At 36.5% G+C, this 19,336-nt stretch overlaps 2 protein-coding genes across 2 annotated transcripts; both read left to right on the forward strand.

The window, feature by feature from the left end:
- Window positions 1-7,691, forward strand: RB195_021699 (uncharacterized protein; the record flags this gene model as incomplete). The annotated part of the gene is made up of 11 exons (XM_013449009.2): window positions 1-57; window positions 120-276; window positions 2,302-2,414; window positions 2,474-2,540; window positions 2,596-2,746; window positions 2,818-2,916; window positions 3,370-3,483; window positions 4,273-4,461; window positions 4,520-4,591; window positions 5,779-5,908; window positions 7,629-7,691. 11 exons carry the CDS (start codon window positions 1-3, stop codon window positions 7,689-7,691), a joined length of 1,212 nt encoding a protein of 403 aa, XP_013304463.2.
- Window positions 7,692-13,570: 5,879 nt separating this feature from the next.
- Window positions 13,571-13,876, forward strand: RB195_021700 (uncharacterized protein; the record flags this gene model as incomplete). The annotated part of the gene is made up of 2 exons (XM_064208568.1): window positions 13,571-13,731; window positions 13,810-13,876. 2 exons carry the CDS (start codon window positions 13,571-13,573, stop codon window positions 13,874-13,876), a joined length of 228 nt encoding a protein of 75 aa, XP_064064449.1.
- Between the last annotated feature and the right edge of the window lie 5,460 nt (window positions 13,877-19,336).

Genomic DNA, 19,336 nt, shown 5'->3' on the forward strand with positions numbered 1-19,336 from the left:
ATGGATCCACTTTGTGTTCTAAAAGTGGAAATTTGGCAACAAAAATTCCTAGGAAAGGTAACTGTTTTGAATTTAATGTTTTTGTACTTTTTTTATCCAATTATATGTATTTATTGAAGGAATGGAAATCGTATATTGCTGCTGTATTCGCTGAAAGTGAATTTGGTAAGCCAAGAATTGAACTCTTCAATTCTCCGAAAAAGATTAAAACTATGGAACCGCATAAGATTATTCTGCTAGACCAGTGTGCATCCATAAAAATTCCGAACGATGAGGGTATGTCAATGAAGTTTTCCGTTTCTCATATCTTATCTTACACACATATATTTGTCTTATCTGATGTACCATGGAACTAACAAAGAATTTTTACTGTGATTTTTTCCGCCTAAAATAACTAATTCTAAGATTCTCTAGTAATTGCGTCAAGCCAAATAAATATACGTGGATTAAAAACTTTCTAAAGATGAACTATTTACGGTTCTCTGAAATTCGTATGTTCAGCATATAGTCGATACCAAATTTGTTCAACCTAATGAGAGCGACTCGAGTTCAACTGGCCAAGGTTCGAATGAGCGTGAATTGCGGCAGGCGCGAGAGCGGGCAGTCGGTTGAAAACCGGAGGTCGAAGCTTAGCCATAACGTGTTAGGATAATTAATTAACGTAATTTTAACGAAGATTAATGAGGACGGTGTTAGGATAATTGACTACAAAAAGGTTTGTATGATTAAAAGTGTAGGTCCTAGGTGGAATTTTGTTGTGTTGCTTAATATTGCGATCTTAAAGAAAAATGAAAAAAAAATAACTTGTTCCAACATTATGTTCACGGAATATCCAACAAATCTTTGTACATATTTTTTCAAGTTTCTTCAAGTTAAATTTTTTTTTCTTTTCAATGAAATAACAGAGTTACAACACTTCTGACATATTTTTGTAATCCTCAACTCAGTGTATTGAACAGCTTAAAGATTGAGTCACATGTTTGAACACACAAGAAAGAATCGTTTCTGGTTTTTTGTTTTTTTCTACGTGTTAACTAAATATTACAAGACATTTGAAGATTTTTCAGGGATTAGTCTTCTAAAAATATGAAAGATAAAAGTTATTGAATGTTTGTGATAGATTCCCTGCTATCGATTATTCCCCCATTGAAATGTTTAAAGATTAAAATTCATATCATATATATAACTTAAAGATATGGAACTTCTACTAGTAATATTTTCAACATTTATTCTAGTAAATATTCGCTCTAAGATGCACCACATGAATGAACCATCTAAGAACTAGCATTTATTAAAATATTGTGATCCCTGCTTTCTTCTTTTCTTATATGCTTTTATTAATTCTGTTATCCTGCGACATTAGCAAGCAGTGTGAATTTTCTACAAATATTTTGACAGTATCCAGAAAATAACTGAGATAACAACGATTGAATGATAAACGGATGTTAATTTTAAGTTAATTTTTTCCTTTTTTTTTTGGAAGATCATCCCATGTCACTAAAACACTTCTAAAATGGCTCTGTTTTCAAAAACAGAATTTTCCAAAAACACAGCGAACAATTTCATCCATCCTTGTGATAGTTTAATCAAAATGTTTCGATTTATATGCAACAGTACATAGACGATTATGTGGCACGGTGTTTAGGCACTCACAAGTATTACTGTAGAGTAGTTAGCGGTTAGCGTTTAGACTGGGGACAAAGCTCAGCGAAGGTCCCAACGCTTCCAGGGACTCATGCTCACCTCATATCTGTCGGCAGCGCAACGATCGCGAGTTTTTGAGCGAGGTGTATCTGTTTCAATGACTTTTTCCTGAGCATGCACGTCCACATTTTGAATAGTACTTTTTGAAGAGTTGAAGTTTGTTATTGTATAGGCGCTTTTGAACACTTACAGTAATTTTTGTATAAGTAAGTGTGTGTAAGAAATGCATTAAAATGTTAGAGCGCAAATGTGTGTGCTACAGTATCGGAGAACGTTCCTGAGCAGATATATCGTGGTCAACGACGGACTAGTGGTAGAATAAATTTACTTGCAAAGACCAAAACTTGATGATCGCTGTTAGCAGAAAGAAAAATATTCACAAAAACGAAACATTGAATTAAAAGAAATAGTCCAAAAATCTTGAAAATTCGGAAGTATGCATCCTAATGAGTAAACATAGCTATTCATACAAAAATTGAGAAGAGGAAAGAGGTGTCATAGCTACCGATCAAATTGTTTCGTGGATTAGATTATGGAATTGACTGATTATCATTTCATTCATTCGAATTTTTCAATCTTCCTCATTTTTCATTTTAGAGGAAAATCATTTCATACGTCTCCAGATGAAGGATGATGTTGAGGTCCGTCTTAGAAGTGGGCATCTATCTCAACTAATGAGCTCGCTTAGCACAGCTGCATTTCCGAAAAAGGTATATTAGCAGATTTTTCTTTTGCTAACATTTTTCCATAATAATTCCTCAAAATCCAGTATGTAACAATTGCGCCAAGTACTTCTGTGGAATCGTCATCATCCGAAAATGACGATACTCAATTTTGTAAGTCATTCGGATTGTTCAATTTCATATAAAGATATTAATAATGTAATTACAGATGACGAGTATCCTGTCCTACTTTTACCGTCCATGATGGCAACAAAGCGTCATCTTGCTGAAGGGAATTATTCGCTACGTTTTCGTGATTGTCTTTCGCTTACACATGGAAATATTCAAGTTCAACATTTTCTCTATCAGGATATTTTATGGTGAGGATTTTTTTTTTAACATGATCCGGCACTAAATAGATCTGAGGAGGAGTTACCTCTCAAAATTATAGGGCTGCTGTTGGAGAAAACTCATTAGGTATTGCTGTGGAGAACTGTGGAGTGTACGAGTTTATCTGTGATCAACCGCTTCTGATTATTGACCATTTGAGGTAAATTGTTTTCACGTTTACTACGAAATAATGAAACTTTAGGAAAAATCTTTTCTGTTTTTCTATTTTTAATTCTTTTCCAATCTTCTTCTTCTAAATTACTCCTTTATTTCTCCACATCTCCCATAAATCAGTCTTAGTAACACCGAAATTTCTACGACTTACGAGCTGCCCTTTCCCTCTCATAATATTTACTGGGAATTCCCGAAATATGTAGTTCTGGCAACGAAAGCACCACATACTGGATTTAGATGCGAAACAACATAAACAAAGAGTGCATTACTCGCTTATCAATGTTATCACTTCTTTTTAAGAGCCTTACTGCAGATTATCTGTGATTTTAATCATTTCAAAAGGCAGTTGACAGTTGCAATGAAATATAATCCATTCTTGGGATTTTCTTTGAAAACATTTTGCAATCAAATCCATGATGTACATCCAGAATTATTTTAGGAATTACATCAAATTCAAAAATTCATTCCCAGCAGTACGATTAAGCACAAGGAGGAAGTATAATCGGTTCTATCATCAAGCTCGTGAGGTCACAACAAGTGGATCCGATTTGAGGTTGGTTTCTATGCTCTCTGAATTTAAGTCGAGAATACTCCCGAAGAAAATTCGTTAAATAAATGGTTGGAGAAAAAAAGAGGATGCAAAATAATTTTATTCACTGTCCGGCTTCATGAATACAAGTGCAGCTGAATTTGATCGAATTTCAATATAATTTAAATAATTATTGTATTTCTTTTTTATCCTATCCATGCAATGTCCTCCAGGTGAACGTATTTTTCATAAGAATTCAGGTCGAGATTGCTGAATGATCCCATATCCATATGAGCATCCCATATACCACTAAAATATAGCTGAAAAATAAGTTTTACTGGTTAAGGACAGAAATGTTTTATAGTGCAAGTTCACCGACATTTATGGTACCAATCCTGGAAAAAAAACAGCTTTGTGGTCTACATTTGCAGTATTCACATTTCGTTTATTTTTCTTCTGCGGAAAATACGCAAAGACAAAATATGCACTGTTCATTCATTGTTCATTCATTGTTCATTCAATCCAGGAATTTCAGGAACGTTCATGTTTTGCTTTAGGGTTGATGATTAGAGCTAAATCCTTGAAAATCCTTAAATCCTTGAATCATTCCAATTTTTGCTTCATTCCTGTACAATCGTAAGTACGTTCACATCGTCTTTGCAAGCAGATCTTTTTGCATTCTTGCGAATCACCAAAATATTTAGCAAATCTCAGCTGCATTTTCGCATTAAACAAGAAGGACAGCTGTCCTTGAAATATGTCAACTTTTTATAGACTCTGACCACCTGCAACATTTGTTTTTGTTAATTTTAGTCATGCTTCAACGCTGGAAAGCCAAGGATCATCGAAGACAAGTGCGATCCGAAGTGACCATCACCTACAACCCTTAGATGAAGATCGACCTTTAGAAAAGTTGACGGATGCAAACGAAGTGGAAAATGTAAAGTGTAAAGTTCCGAAAGAGAAAGTCAAGGAAGGAATTTTCTCAGGATTGTTCAGAAAGTAAGTGGTTAATAAAATTTCTAATAAACCCCCGAGAAGAAACACAGAGTATTTACAGGACTTCAAGAAAGAAACATGTTGATGGTGTTCGAACTGATTTTGAGGAGAACGCTGACAGTGAGTGGTTGAGGTTGGTAGTAGGGGACAAGAGTAAATTTCTGGAGGAAATTCTTCCTTTACACAAAGACGAATATCGTAAAACCTGCTCAATTTGTATACTCATGTGCGATATTTCATTTCATTCGAATCCTCGACTATTCGAGAAATGAGATTTCTAACACCATTCGAAAATTCGACTATTCGAGAGAAGCTTAACTTTGAATTTTCGCCTCGATTAAGCGACTAGAGTTGTCCAATAATCAGAAGTACTCTACAATTAGACCTTAAACATAGTAAATAAAAATACCTTTTAATAGGACCTCGAAGTCTGTGCCTAGTCATTGTTGAATATTGTATTTTTTTTATATTTGAGACACGAAATGCTGGCTAATCCTGAGGAAATTCTTAGTTTTATACTAATCCGAGAAAAAAGTGTAAAAATATCAGATTTTAATGCTTCGAAGAAGTAAAACACTAGCAAATTTTGAGGAAACGTTAATGTTACATCAGTTTCAAAATAAAAGAAGGGAAATAATCAAATTTTGCGGCAATTTTGCGTTATTTTGTTAGTAGACCGTCCGAAAAACTATATAAAAAATAAAAACATCAATAAGCTACCATATAATATTATATATGTTGGAAATCACGTGCATATTTTCAAACTTATCCAATAGAGCTAACGTGCTGTTAGAACGCCTTATTTGGATCCAGATGTGGGCAGGAAGAAAAGTTAGATCTTGATTTTTTCATGGATCATCCTTAGTAAGGTTATGTCTTTCTCTCACTCTCGCCATTTAATCAGAGATTTGCTCGATTTCCTGTCCTTTACCAAGCCTCCTCTATCGATCAGTTCGCGCTAATTGGATTTGGTTAACTCCTGGTTTTTTTTTCCTTGTCAGAAAGTGAGAGAATGAACAGATTCAACCATAAAAAGAATGTGCTCCGAATGCGACTGCTTCTCGATTGCTCTTTATTGGTAAATTCGAATTAATTCGAATGTAAATTCGCTAGAGAAGTCGATTATTTGAAAAGTGGAATAAATTAGAAAACTCATCCATTCGATTTAGCGAAATTTTGATCGAACACGAATAGGAAAAAGCCAAATTTCGCCATACTTTTTTTTCTGGTGCCCTGTTATCCCTATCCGATTCAGTCAGTACATACTTGTATTAGTAAGCGAAAAGAATTTTTTTAAAAATCAAATAACACATTTAATAGGTTACCGGTACCACCACGAGCTTTGAACGGATCGGATTATCGTAAAGATGGCGAACGATGGAAAACTCAACCGATTCAAGCGGACAGTAGTTGTAATACTGGAGAAAAGCCACTATGTGGAAGTGCTGAGGTAGGTTATGAAAAAAATTTATTTTTTTGATATTCTCAATTTTATGGAAAAATCTTATCGCGTATAGCTGCTGTTTTCAATGCATCCAACATAATGTAATGCATAATGCACAATATCAGTGAAGCTGTACAGTATGTTAATAATAATGTGTAGTACATTTAATTTTACTACTTTATTTTTAGCTTCTTTAAAATTCTAGAACACTTATTGATTGTTTATTCGCATTCATTTTTTACATTTAAGTATATATATATATATATATTTAGTATATATTATATTTATGTAGTACGTTATATTTATGTATAGTATATTTATTAGTTATTTATTTTATATTTATTAGTATATTTATGTAGTACGTTTTCCAGTCGAATTCAAACTAAATAATTTTTCAAAATATTTCATTCTCATTCAGTGACGGAATCACTTACAATATTAAAAATATTCTGCGGAAGCGTTTGATGAACAGAATTGTTTTTCTTAGATTTATGGAAGATAATCGTCCTTAATTCAGGAAAAATTGACATTGACACGACTGAAAAACTCTGCTTTGTGGTACTCTTAATATCTCAGGAATTTGTAAATAATGAATTTTTGGACTTTTTTCCCAATGTTCCTACGGATAGTCTATTCAATTTGTGTTGCTAAATTGGCACTAACGTACTTGAAATGCATTTGCTGAGCACCACCGCCAACCTTTGGTCTATGGTCGAACGTTTGTGCACTCATGCATCGAATATCAACTGATGTACCTCTTCCGGGCGATAACCTGCCCCAAACATCTTCTGTCGATTGTTCACTTCGAATCGGTGATTGATCGTCGATGTGATCTCTATATTTCATCGTTGAAACTTTACAAAAAAAAATAGGATACGAATTGAAAACGCAATTATGTAGCAGAGTCAAGGGAGTAGAAGAACGATTTGGGCCCTCCGAACATGTTCATCTTTTTAAAATATGCCACTGGTCATGGACCTAACTTAATTTTTGAAACCTATTGCTCCAGGCAGTTGAATTCTTCTTCTAATTTAATTTGCATTAATCGTAGTCCCTCGCCTGAAAGTTCCCATCCATGCTATTTTCAGAGAAAAAGCCTTGCATCCAATTCCGTTCCGTTACACGATACCTTCTTGTCGTTTCTTTTCAACGAACAATAGAATGGTCACTATTCTATTTTATGCTAATTTTTTTCTTTTATACACTTAATAAAACTCGTAATTGCCGAAAAGAATGATTAAATGGAAAATAATAAAATTTTCTCCGTTTCTCACTCTTCGTTTATTCTATCAAAGGGGTCGGTAGGGTGTGGCACGTTATACTAAGTAACCATATTTGATTTATTTCATAGATCTGTAACCTTGTCAAATTACTAGTGAGCTAATTAGTAGTTTTTTGTGTATCCAATAGGTTCTCTTCACCTTTTTGAAAGTGGAGAAGAAGAAATCAGACATGTTGTATAGGTTTCGCATGAATTTTGTGAATGAAACGATAACCAAGCGATCATGAACTCCACAATTTCATGGCGGTAGAATTTTTATCGTTTGCTGGAGTACAGTGACTCGGGGACGTTGAACAGATTTTGAAGTGTGTAGTTTCAGGGTTTCAAGATTTTATAGTAGTTCTAGGGAGTGAAAAATTTTGTAGAATCTCAAATAAAAAATTCAAATACTCACAATCTTTTTTATAATATTTTAGATATTATTTTATACGTGTTTTTTTCCAGGAAATGCACAAACAAGAGCTCCTGAAACATCGACGTACTGGTTCGGCTGGTATAGGAAGATGAGTGCAAAATTTCTGACAAGATTTATGTCCACCGCAAACGAAGCACATCAGTCACTCTATAAATATTTCTTCTTTTAGTGTTGATAATGTGTGCACAAGGATGAGTGGTCGTTTGATTCCGTAACCATGTGTATTAGTTTTGAAATCTGTCGATAAGAAAAAAAAAACATGCAAACTACTCTTTTTTTTTTGCAGAAATCTATTTGACTCACAAATAGCAATCGTACATTTGTGCTTTTCTCTCGTATATCGCGACTTGATGATCACATAAGTTCATGTGATTTTCGCAAAGGTCCTGTTCTTTTTTTTACTGTAGAGAACGATTCGCTGCCGCTTCTACTCATACAGATTATGCAAATATCCACCCTCCCTTCCAATAGATAGTGCAGCTTTTTTTCTCCTATGCAGCAAGAAAAATCTCAATGTGAAGTGGAACGAAGTCTTGCGATTTATCCCCTCTCTCTTTCACATTCATCAAATTCGTTCTGCATCCATATCGTCGTGTCCGTCCATTATCCTGGATCTATTTTTGATCGCTTTAATTGGTATGTTTACAGGTGCAAATTCAGAACTAGATTGTAGAACGTATTTGGTAAAGTGCTGAAAATTATTTCAAATAGTCACAAATATTCCCTATGGGAAAATTCAAACGCACCATGCTACAAAATTGAATAATAATAGAAATAGCGCCTCTCTAAAAGACGTCTCAGTAGAGGAAGAAGAGTAGAACGTGGAATCAATCCAGCAATTATGTTTCTTTTTTTTTCAAATATGTTCAAAGAGCGGTTCTGCTTTCGAAGAAAAGTGCCAAAGAAGAAATCTTAACGTTCCTCTTCCCTCCAATAATCCTCACGAGGTTGGAAAATAACAAATAAGCAATAAACTTTAAGTTCTGTTCGGAATCACTTTAACGATAACGCGGAAAGGTTTACATGAAAATCTCGTAGAGTATTTCTCTACGATGTTCTTTACGTTCACAACGCTAGGAAGAATAGGAGAATAAATTCCAGTGCGAAACAAAGAAACGTCTGCTTCGCAGCGAAACGTCACGGATTTATTTTCCTTGAAACAATTTCCAGTCTTCGTTTGGGAAGTTTTTTCTCATGTTGCGAAATTAGATTATTTTCGGCCGCTCGTTTAATTTAGATTTGGAATTCTTCACAACATATCAAACTGCTAACTGCTCGGCCCAATTGCCTTCCATTCTCATCATGCCCACATCGATATTATTTATGATTCGAATAGTTTTATTGTTCAAGTAATCATTATTACTCAAATAATTATTAATTAGTCACTTGTGTACACCTGTTAAGAGTTTGTTATCCAGGACTCTTCCACAGATTGTTGGAACAGAATTGCTCGATCTTTTTTTTTCCTTTCTAATTTAGACACAACACTTCACATTAGGATTTCGCCAGCGACAGAGATTCGTCCTTTTTATTCTGAACCGGTTTCATATTCAAAAAAGAAAGAACTTTGAATCCGCTTCTCGTTTGGAGTCTCTACATTTCGAAATTGAAAATTCGTCAGCTTTACCAGAATAAATTTCAAAGTTTCAACAAGTGAACTGCTCAATGAACGTATTCATTTCCACTCAGTAAGTTAGGCAGCGAAATGTTTACCAATATAACTCTATCAATATTCTGGATAAAAAAGATATTTTTCGTTGCCTATGTAGCTTTATTACACTTGACTTTTATCTCTTAAAAAGATGTTCTCTGTAAATCAAATCAAATCATCATCAATCAAAGAATAAAAATAAACACAAAAAATTGCTACAATAGCAAATTCCATTTGTAGTCATTGCTTCCGACTATTCCGAGAAACATCTGAGATTACTGAAAGATTACTGTAGAATAATTCATTCAAAATCAAAAAAGAACGTCAGATAAAGGAGAAGTTCTAGGATTTTCATAAATTTCTATTACTGATAAGGAGCTGGCATTCCTGAAGTAAAAAATATGCTATCAACTTTTTATTCTATAGTTAAGCAACACCTTCGTGTTAAATTCTTGAGATAGCGAGAAAATTATGGCTGAGGGGTTTGGAAAAATGTTAGAATGGCTGTCTACTTAAATAATTTTATGGACTCAGTCTACACTACGAGGGTCATAACCACATAGCATATATGTATTCACTTGTGAAAAAAGTGTTTATTTTGTATATTATAATAAATATTATATCGTATATGTTATTTTGCATATTTCGTATAATATTTTTGCACAATTATTATCAGGTATCTGATTGAACGTTCATTAACTCCTCTTCTAATTAATTTACCACTTCATTTGTTTATATCTGCTCTTCCTAAAGAAGATTCAGTGATCTCTTTTTCTTCAGGATTTCTAGTCTTAAAAACTGTTCTTCCTCGGAACAAATATGCTGTCAACCTTTTTTCATCCCATGAATCAACTTACTATGCTAACAATACTATATGTACTAGAACCAGTACCAGAGTTAGTGATAAGAAGGATTAAAAGGTATCACCCCACGAATCTGAGGTGGTGCAGATTTTAGGTGGAGCATTCTTATAAGGGATAGTAGTTTATGGAGAGGATGGTGATTCCGTCCATTTCTTGCTAATTGCCGTAAAAAAACGACCCGGAAGATGCGACGCCGCACAAGGCTGGCGCGCTCCAGTCGAACTCCTTGTGGAAAAAAGTGCGCAAAAATACCCGAAGCCGTATCTTCCGGGCCGTTTTTACGGCAATTAGGAAGAAATGGACAGAACCACTCTCCTCCCCATAATCTACAATGCCGTACATACTGATTACTTCACCTGAAATCCGTACCACCTCAGATTCGTGGAGTGATGTTTTTAATTTTGAGAGGTAAAAATTATTACCTCAGAAAGAGTTCTGGGAAATTAGACTTATGCAATTGTGTGCTGCAGGAAATTTCTCTTCCATTTTTGAAATAATAAAATTTCTTGATTATACCTAAGCAAAAAAGACATCAATTTATTCACTCCACCCTTTCCGTGCTCCCGCTTCTTTTTTTTATTCGACCTAGAATTGAAAATAGTGTTTCTCAAACTCCAGAAGGTATCCAGAAAAAATAAGAATATCAGTGTTTTATTCATTTTCTTAACCTACATATGAGCATATATTGAATGAAATTGACGTTTTTTTCAGTCTTGGTAACACTTTTGTGGTTCCATGGATTTCGGTCTTTCCTGGAAAAATGCACCATATTGTTATCAAATGATATCATTGTTTTGATGTTGTTTTAAACCTACGAAAAATGTTTAGATTTTTCATTTAGTGTCGAAACATTAATGCGTTAAAAGGGAAACTACTTTCTATTTTATTTTAATACTCGTATCATTTAGTCCTAAGAAATTTAAATTGAATTTGAAAGATACTCTCAGATTAGATTTCAGTTACTTGCTCATTCTCATCATTCGAATTTACCTTCCTTCAACCCCTTCCCCCTGCCCTCCCTGAAATTCACATCCTTATTTTCTTGAAAACAACTATAGTAAAATGCTATTTTCTTCACGAGAATAATATTATTCCTTCGTTCTAGATTTCTTTCCCTTGTGTGTTCGTTTTCGGCTGTGTTTTTCTTTGGTTGGCTGTGATTATAAGATTGCCGAATCCCTAGGAAATCTCTGCACTTATGCACTTACGTATTTTAGTATTCCACGAGACAAACAGAACTGCTAGTAGTCGGCTGAATGTACACGAACGAGAACGAGGGAGAGAGAGAGAGGACATAACGTGAAACCACATTCAGCTCGTGTAATTCATTGGTATTACTCTCGTTCGCTAATCACATTACTCTGCTGAAAAGATCTGTCTCCGATTCGCGAGACTCGCTGGGCGGTTAATAAAATCCTGGAATTGTTCTGGAGCTGCAGCCGGTAGCAGTTACGTAGTGAGTGCAAAGCAAAATGAGATGAGATGCGATTTTATCGCACCAGTGATGCACACACGCACACACACACACAGTCCATGGATACACTTATAGGATTCCCGATATAGAGTTGTCGATGTGTGTTGGCGACGACGACGATACCCGCTCTCCCCATGTGCAGTGTGCAACACAGGGATTATGTAAGTGATCCCTGAGGGTTTTCAAATCCAGCTGGCAGCCGGCGGGGGACGATCATTCGTCAATCCGTTCCCATTCCCTCTATCATAACCGCTCAGTTGTCATTCTACTACATACACACACGCGAAATAATTGTTTATCAACACAATTATTTACATATTTCTCAATTAATTCAATTATTTGAGGACTTTTTACATTGTACTGAATGTAATGTGTTTGTCCTTGCCACATCCTTTTTGGCACGCAATTGAACGTAATAAATAGAAAGAGAAATGAGTAAATTCTATTCATTCAACTTACTTATTACTTTAAATATTTTTATATTAAATTAATTAAACTACTATTATTGTTGTTAATTTATTGAATATTATTATTATTAATTTATTGAACCATTATTTTAAAGGAAAATTCATTCAATATTAAAGAAAAACTATTATTCAAGAAAAATTATCACTTCTTCCTCCTCTGCTGCTACATATGTATTATAATTCAACTAAATTAAATTTAATTTTAAATTAATTTAATTTTAATCTAATTTAAGATGAAATAATGTATTTATTTTAAAGGTAAACGTGTTTAAATGGCCTCAGTATGCACCGATCTAAAATATTCGTTCGGAAAACTACTAACAATTTGGAATTTCTGATGAAGTACCAGGCAAACTTATTAAAATTTCCTCCATCCTCATTAAGAGACGAAGAGTTCGAAAGAAATATATTCCATCATTTTTTCGAATCATAATAGCTTATTCGAAATGTTTGGAAAACAGTAATCCTCTGTCAAATAGTATTCTATTCGGCAGTATTCTATCTATTTCTACATGTAGAAACTTCTAGAAATCAGTCGAAAAAAAAAAGAATCTTTCATCCTATGATAATTTCTATAGCTATATTTGATAATTTCTCTGTTAATACTATGTAATTGAAAAAAATATATTTGAGAAATGAGTACCTATGATATTGACGACTTGTATTCACCTGAAAATTGGTGTTGGTCTTTCGCCAAAAGATTTTATCGCCGATTTCACGACCTTCCCGTCGAGGGCAAACGGCGGGGATTCAATTTCCGATTTCCGGTTACGCAGCCGTTCCAGAACTTTTGCATTCGACTAAAGCGCTTCGTCGTAGTTTTTACTAACCTAGGGTTCAACACATATTTCCACTGAAATCATGACTACCGCGGCTCTTCAACAGTTCTAGTCGGTATTATGAACATAAGAGGAAGCAAAAGATTTTGAAAACTCATTCTTTCGCCCTACTTTTTGAAATATGATCATCTCATACCTGTGCGGCTGTTGTTTTTGTGTAGCTGTCAATGTTTGCCGTCATCTCTTTTCGTCAGCACCAAATTAAACATTGACGAATGTCATCAATGAGAAATTACCAAGATGTGCGGGTTCTCTCTCTAAAAGTGAGCAGTTGCGCTGCTCTCGGATCGAGAAGTGCTCGAAGGCGCTCTTCGAGGGCTCTTCCAGAAGAACTTCTTCAATGATGCTCTGTCGGCAGCGTTAGGAAAAAAAACCGCAGCAGCAGATAGCACCAACGAACGCGTGTGGAGCGAGAGAGGGCTGTCACAATTATTCTGAGGGGCAGAACACGATGAAGTTAGCTGTCGCAAAGCCTCTCATCAGGGGCAACAAATCGATGCGTCAGACCGAAGGAGCGAGGCCGAGCCGAGAGGGCAGAGGAGTGCCCTCGCCGCGAATACTTTGTGACGACGACGACCAGCTTTATGTTTTACGTCAATTTGCACACAAACGCACACATATATATACACACACACGCACCCTCCACACCAGAGCATTAAAGCAGACGAACTCATCAAATGAGTTCTGAATCAAATGAGGCATGTGCTGATGGGAATTCGTCACATGCGTCCGCACTTTATTTCACCGAAACGAATCGGAATCGGAGGAAACGCACGCACACTCGCACTAATTCGTCGCCTATCAGATTACTTCAAAATATTTTCTTCGTACGAATAATGTAAGGGATTCCAGTACATTCTTCTAGTTCGGATTATTCCTATATTAGAATCATATCTTAATATATTTCGTCCTTTAGCAAACACTCTTTTGTTATTCTCCTCCGATGCACTTTTGTGCCAAACAAGACCTCCCAGGATTTCTAGTTTGTGCTTTGTGGATTGCGATAAGGGCGAAGAAGAAAAAACTGAACTCTACATGTCAAAACTCTTCAGACAGTTCTCCAATGACTTACATTCTTCCGTCAATTTTGTCTCCTCTATCCTATACCGTTTTTAATTAGAGCTCTAGAAAAATGAAGAAAATATTAAATACACCAACACATTCCAAGTGATGTTACAACCACAGTTATTTTCTTCTCACCCGCAATAGGAGACTTCTCGTTGTTGTTTGTTCTTTTACGATAGAAATAAAAACGTTATTTGAATGATCAAATAAGATAAATAGGTGAAATCTGCGCAGTTACGGTTCTATAATGTTCTTTGTTCGTTTCGCTTGTTTCCTTTCCGGTCTCTTCAAGGTTCCGCCTTCACTTTCAATTCGTTCCTTTCTTTGAAACAATTCCTATGAAGATAGAATAGAACTGCTTCTAATGGAAGTTCTTTTCAGAACTCTCTTGAACTTTTCTCCTCATCATTAAGTGCTTTGTGTTGCAAAACAACGACCGTATTATTGGAATTCCCTTCCAATAGGACAAGTGATATTTGCATGGATTGTAGTTTCTTTTTTTTTGCAGAGTTTTTTCGGATCATATTGCACTTACGAAGTGCTTTTGTAGTGTACATTTTAATGTTTACTGTATGTCTGTGTGTGTGTGTGCAAATGTGGACTACTCCGAACCGGTATTTTGCACTAAATTGTAATGTATTTAGACAGAGACGGAGAGAGAGAAAAGTGTATGACAATTTAGGATAATCTCACTGTTTTCATACAAAATCTTTCACGTGTCTATTTTCCGGAGGAACGGCCTTTATATTTTGCAATCCATTGCTCGGCAATGTCAATAGATAGCCGTCAAACAGTCGATCTTGTTTGCTTATCATCACACGGCAACGGAACTCTTCTAAAATCTAAAGTCCTTAGTCTAAGCGGGTCATAATGCTTTGATTTTTCCTCATTTCATATCTTATGTTATAAATCTAAATTTAAAGAGATAAAAATACAAATAAAGTCTAATAATGATAAAAATACCAATATAGTAACAATAAAAATACTCATAATCGTCTAATTTGTAATGACAAAAATATGAACAAACGTGGATATGAATCCGAAGAATTTGTCTCTTGGCGCATTGTAGAATAAAGCCAGTTCTATTGTCTATTCCCAAGAAGTCCCTTTCATTTTCGCTCATCATTAAAAGACGAAAATTATTGTTCGAATTTGTTTTCGTCGTTTTTTCTCGCTTTACTCAAATACGTTACACGTGAGTAGCCGAATATAAAATCGAATTCTGTCCAGATAAATTTTTAATGGAATATTTCACAAATTCCAAGCAAGCACTAGTTTTAAAAGAATACTCAAATCGTGTAAAGGACTGAATTCTGCTGACAGCGTTGAATCCGACGTTTCGGTACAATTCCATTTACGAACATCTCCACAAACATATCTCCTATGAGTAAAACTTCCCGTCTTCTATCCGAGAAACTGATATCAGTTTTTTCGCCTGTGAATATCTTATCCATGTGCCCTTTACTTTCCTTAAATCGGATACTACTAGCAATATCCGTCGGTGCACTTTTCGTGCCGTGATAGTTACGAGATAAAACCCTTTCACATTTATTACTTGACGGCCGTGACGACGACGACGTACGGATCCGTCGTGCTACGCTACACTAGATTTATAGTCGAGCATAATGTCGGCGTTGTTTCCCGTGAATTTCAGGATATCTTAACATTTCCTTTTGTTTGCGAAAGCAAATGAAACATTGCTCAATGCTCCCACTAAGATATATTGATGTTAGTTTATTTGTTTGTTTTTTTTTCCTTCATCCACACCAATACTCTCACGCTAATCCACTATCCGCATGTGACATGTATGAACGTGTGAAAAACTTATGGGATTGAAGAGTAAATGTATAGTGACAACCTATCCCGGATCGCAAATTTCATGGGTATTCGATTCGATGTGAATCGAATATCACACATCGACACAATCTATTATTATGATCCCGCAAAGCAAAGCCGCTTGAGGCTCAACAGGTTGTCCTCTCACTCAACGCCCGGTCAAAACTCGTATTTCATTCCCTTCACTGCTGTTATTCCTGCTATTCCTAGTGCTGCTGTGGCTCTCTACCACTCTCCGTCCGTTCGTCCGTCTGTCTGCCCGTCCGTCCGTCCGTCCGCTCCGTTGCAAAAGTACAGCCTCCAATTATGGGCGCATAGCCTGGATCCGAACACTTGTCCCTCCCCTCCCTTCAACCCGCCTTTTTTTTCTCTCCGCCATGCCATTTTGCTGATTTCCCTGCTTTCTTTGTTCGATTCGGTACAATTTCGTCACGGGGTTGATTTTCTCTGTTCAATTTTATTTCAACATAGGTTTTTGTTGATGTTTCTAGTTATTTTTCGAATAGTGGGGAAAAATGCACAACACACGTGTTTTATCGAACTTTTTATTGATGAGATATTCTTTTCGTCTCAATTAAACTTTATCAGAATGGGAATTTAGCAGAAACGCAAACAAACATCGTGCCCTTTCATGCTATTCCACCAATTAATCACTAATGTCAACGGCGTAAATCGAAAACGCGGAATGAATCCTTTGAAAGGTTCGCTCCAACAATCGCAGTTTATATCGAACGAACCAACGGTTCAGAATCGATTCATTCATCGTAGCCACCATCTTCGGACATTTGCATATTACGCTCTACAATATCGTGTCAGCTCCGTCAAACGTTCGTCGTCCTTCTTCGACGTACATTGCCTCATCAACCTTAAAAATGAGGAAACGTGATCAAATGAGTAGGTATCTATGCCCAATTCGTCACCGTCGTTTTCGTCGTTCAAACGAACTCTCCAAACTCTTCTCTCGTAAAAACAACCTCGAATTGCTTGCCGATTGATTTGTCCTCTCTTCTCGTCAGCCCTCGAGGCGAGATTCCGTCTTAACCATTAGGGATATGTTCCTCAGATTAATGAGCACTGCTTAGATCGCCTCCGTAACACATCGTCAATCCACTTCTAGTCCTTGATAATACCCTTTCGCTATGACTTATTTCTTCATACTCAACAGGACATAACATTGCATGGATATTAGCTATTAAAGACCGACTAATAGTAGAGACATAAGAGGAGAAGAATGAATTTTCGGGAATGACTGGGTTGTCATTTTAAATGGCAGCAATGAGACCAGCCAGTTGCTGGATGGCTATGAAAAAGCGGAACTCCTCATTCTACGGTTTTTTTTTCTTCTCTCAATCATTCTTAGTCGCGTACCCTTCGACGAAATACATTTCGACACATTCACTTACAGATACGAACTGTTCTCATTATTCTACTTTCTCTGATATTCTCACTTTGTTTTAGAACAATTGTTGATTGCTTTGTGGAAAAAGAATCGCATATTTATTAATCGATAGAGTTCAGAGTTGATCTTATGAGTGAATGTTAGTGCTGGCGATCTTCTTCTACGATATGTTCTTTGCGTTCTGAGTGAGTGTGTGTCTGTTATTTAGGGCAGCTTCTCCCACTACACAAATATGGGAGGATTGAGGAGGTCAACCGGCGAAGAAGTGGATTAGCCAGAAGCATATTTCTTCTCGAACCGCTACTGCTCCCCCCACATCATCTTTCTCGTGCACACGTGACCACCACCACCATAGAAAATTGCTCACAAAAGAAGCCAGTTTAATTATAATCGTTTCGTGCACAACGAACGATTGGCACAGGAAAGGGAGCGAGAGCTGATGGTGGTGGTGGTGGGTTGGGAAAGTGGTAATTTCGAAATCTTGCAATGCTCGCTTATTCTGGATTCGTCAAGCAGACGAATTGGCGTCCACATCTACTTTCTCATCCTTTTTTTTTGTCCCCCTCAACTTCGAAACCCGCTTACATCTTCAGTCTTCACTTCATTTCAGCTGTTTCGGCAAAACGCGAATCGCACGTTCTTTCCCACACGTTCACACTTCCTACTCTTAATTTCAATTGCAAATTTTCTATGGATGTTACTTGCCAGATGTCCCTCTTCTTACTATCAATTCCCAAATTTCGTGCGTTGCATTTCGTGCATCGTTTTCGTAGATAAGAAAGATAGAGCGCTCTTACGTTCTCATGGGTCGTTTTTGTTTAGTGTTTAGATGAAACGGTTTGGCTTATTTATCATGTACATAGTATCCCGTAGCTATGTGCGTACATAGTTCCATTAATGTTCGTTGAATATCGTGTTCCACTTATCGGTACCCACATATATTACTATCATCCTACACTAAACATCCGTGCGAATAGTGTTCTATGATTAATCTCGAATGTTCTATAAATGAATGGCGATCTTTTCGAGGAATAGGGGGGAAGAGGTCAGACATGATGTGTAAGCGACCTCGCCCTTCAGTTTCGCATTAGTGAAAACCACCACCACCCCACCGTCGACGGGCCGTGTCGACCGTCTAATGCAACCCAGACATCGTGGACGTTGATTCCAGTCTCTTTCTCCATAAAACAGATTTCTCACCGTTTCGTCATTTTGAGAAATCTCGACCTCCGCTTTCGGCATTGTGTACGAGACGAGATCGACGGCACAATGCCGTCCCTTTTACGGGGGCGACCGCAAACGCATCAACTCTAACTCTCACCCTCTCTCTCTAACCGTGGAACTCTGACTTTGAGAGTTCCACATCCGATCGTCGCTCGAACTCATCTTCCATATTTCAGCGAGTGCATCGGGTGGTTGTCGCTGCTGATTTCGGTGTTTTGTTTGTATCCCCTGGATCGATTACTTCTTTTTCGGTGGCAGTTTCCGCAAACGCTGTTATGTTCGGGCAATGTGTCGACGAATCCTGGGTATACGCCTCTGTTGCGCAGTTCTTAACGTTTTGTATTCGTGGACTTTCTAGATACTGAGCTACTTTTCGTTCTTTCCCCCTCTCAATTCTAACGATTTCCTATCGCTGAAAATACGCTCCAGCCTTTCGTGGTAATTGTCCTTTTCATAGCGACATTATGAGCAGCTGCGAACATGTCATAGCCAATATATGTGAATATACGTGCAGCCTAATTAGTACTCTTATTTGTTTTCTCAGCTGTGCAATCCGTAGAAATTACGTCCATGATCTACTATTATAACTACCGATCGTATACTTTTCTCACCTTTGATCTATGTCGATAGCACAGATCATCGAGTAGAACAGTGTTTTTTTCCTTTAAATATCGTTTATTTTTCGTTTCTTGTTATACGATAACCTATTCTTCAACTATGATGAGGATTCCGTCAGCTAATCTTCACTACTAGTCTTGATTTTATTGATTATTGTGTTCGTCAAACAACAATTTTGTCAGTATATTATCAATTTGTTTTCTAAAATCTTTGTTTCGTCCTTATCATTTGTTCGAATTCTGGTTAACGTCATTAGCTGCCATTAATCACAGATGTTTTCAAATGTATTCGTATGAACAGG

Source organism: Necator americanus, chromosome X, assembly GCF_031761385.1.
Source record: "Necator americanus strain Aroian chromosome X, whole genome shotgun sequence".
Classification (NCBI taxonomy): domain Eukaryota; kingdom Metazoa; phylum Nematoda; class Chromadorea; order Rhabditida; family Ancylostomatidae; genus Necator; species Necator americanus.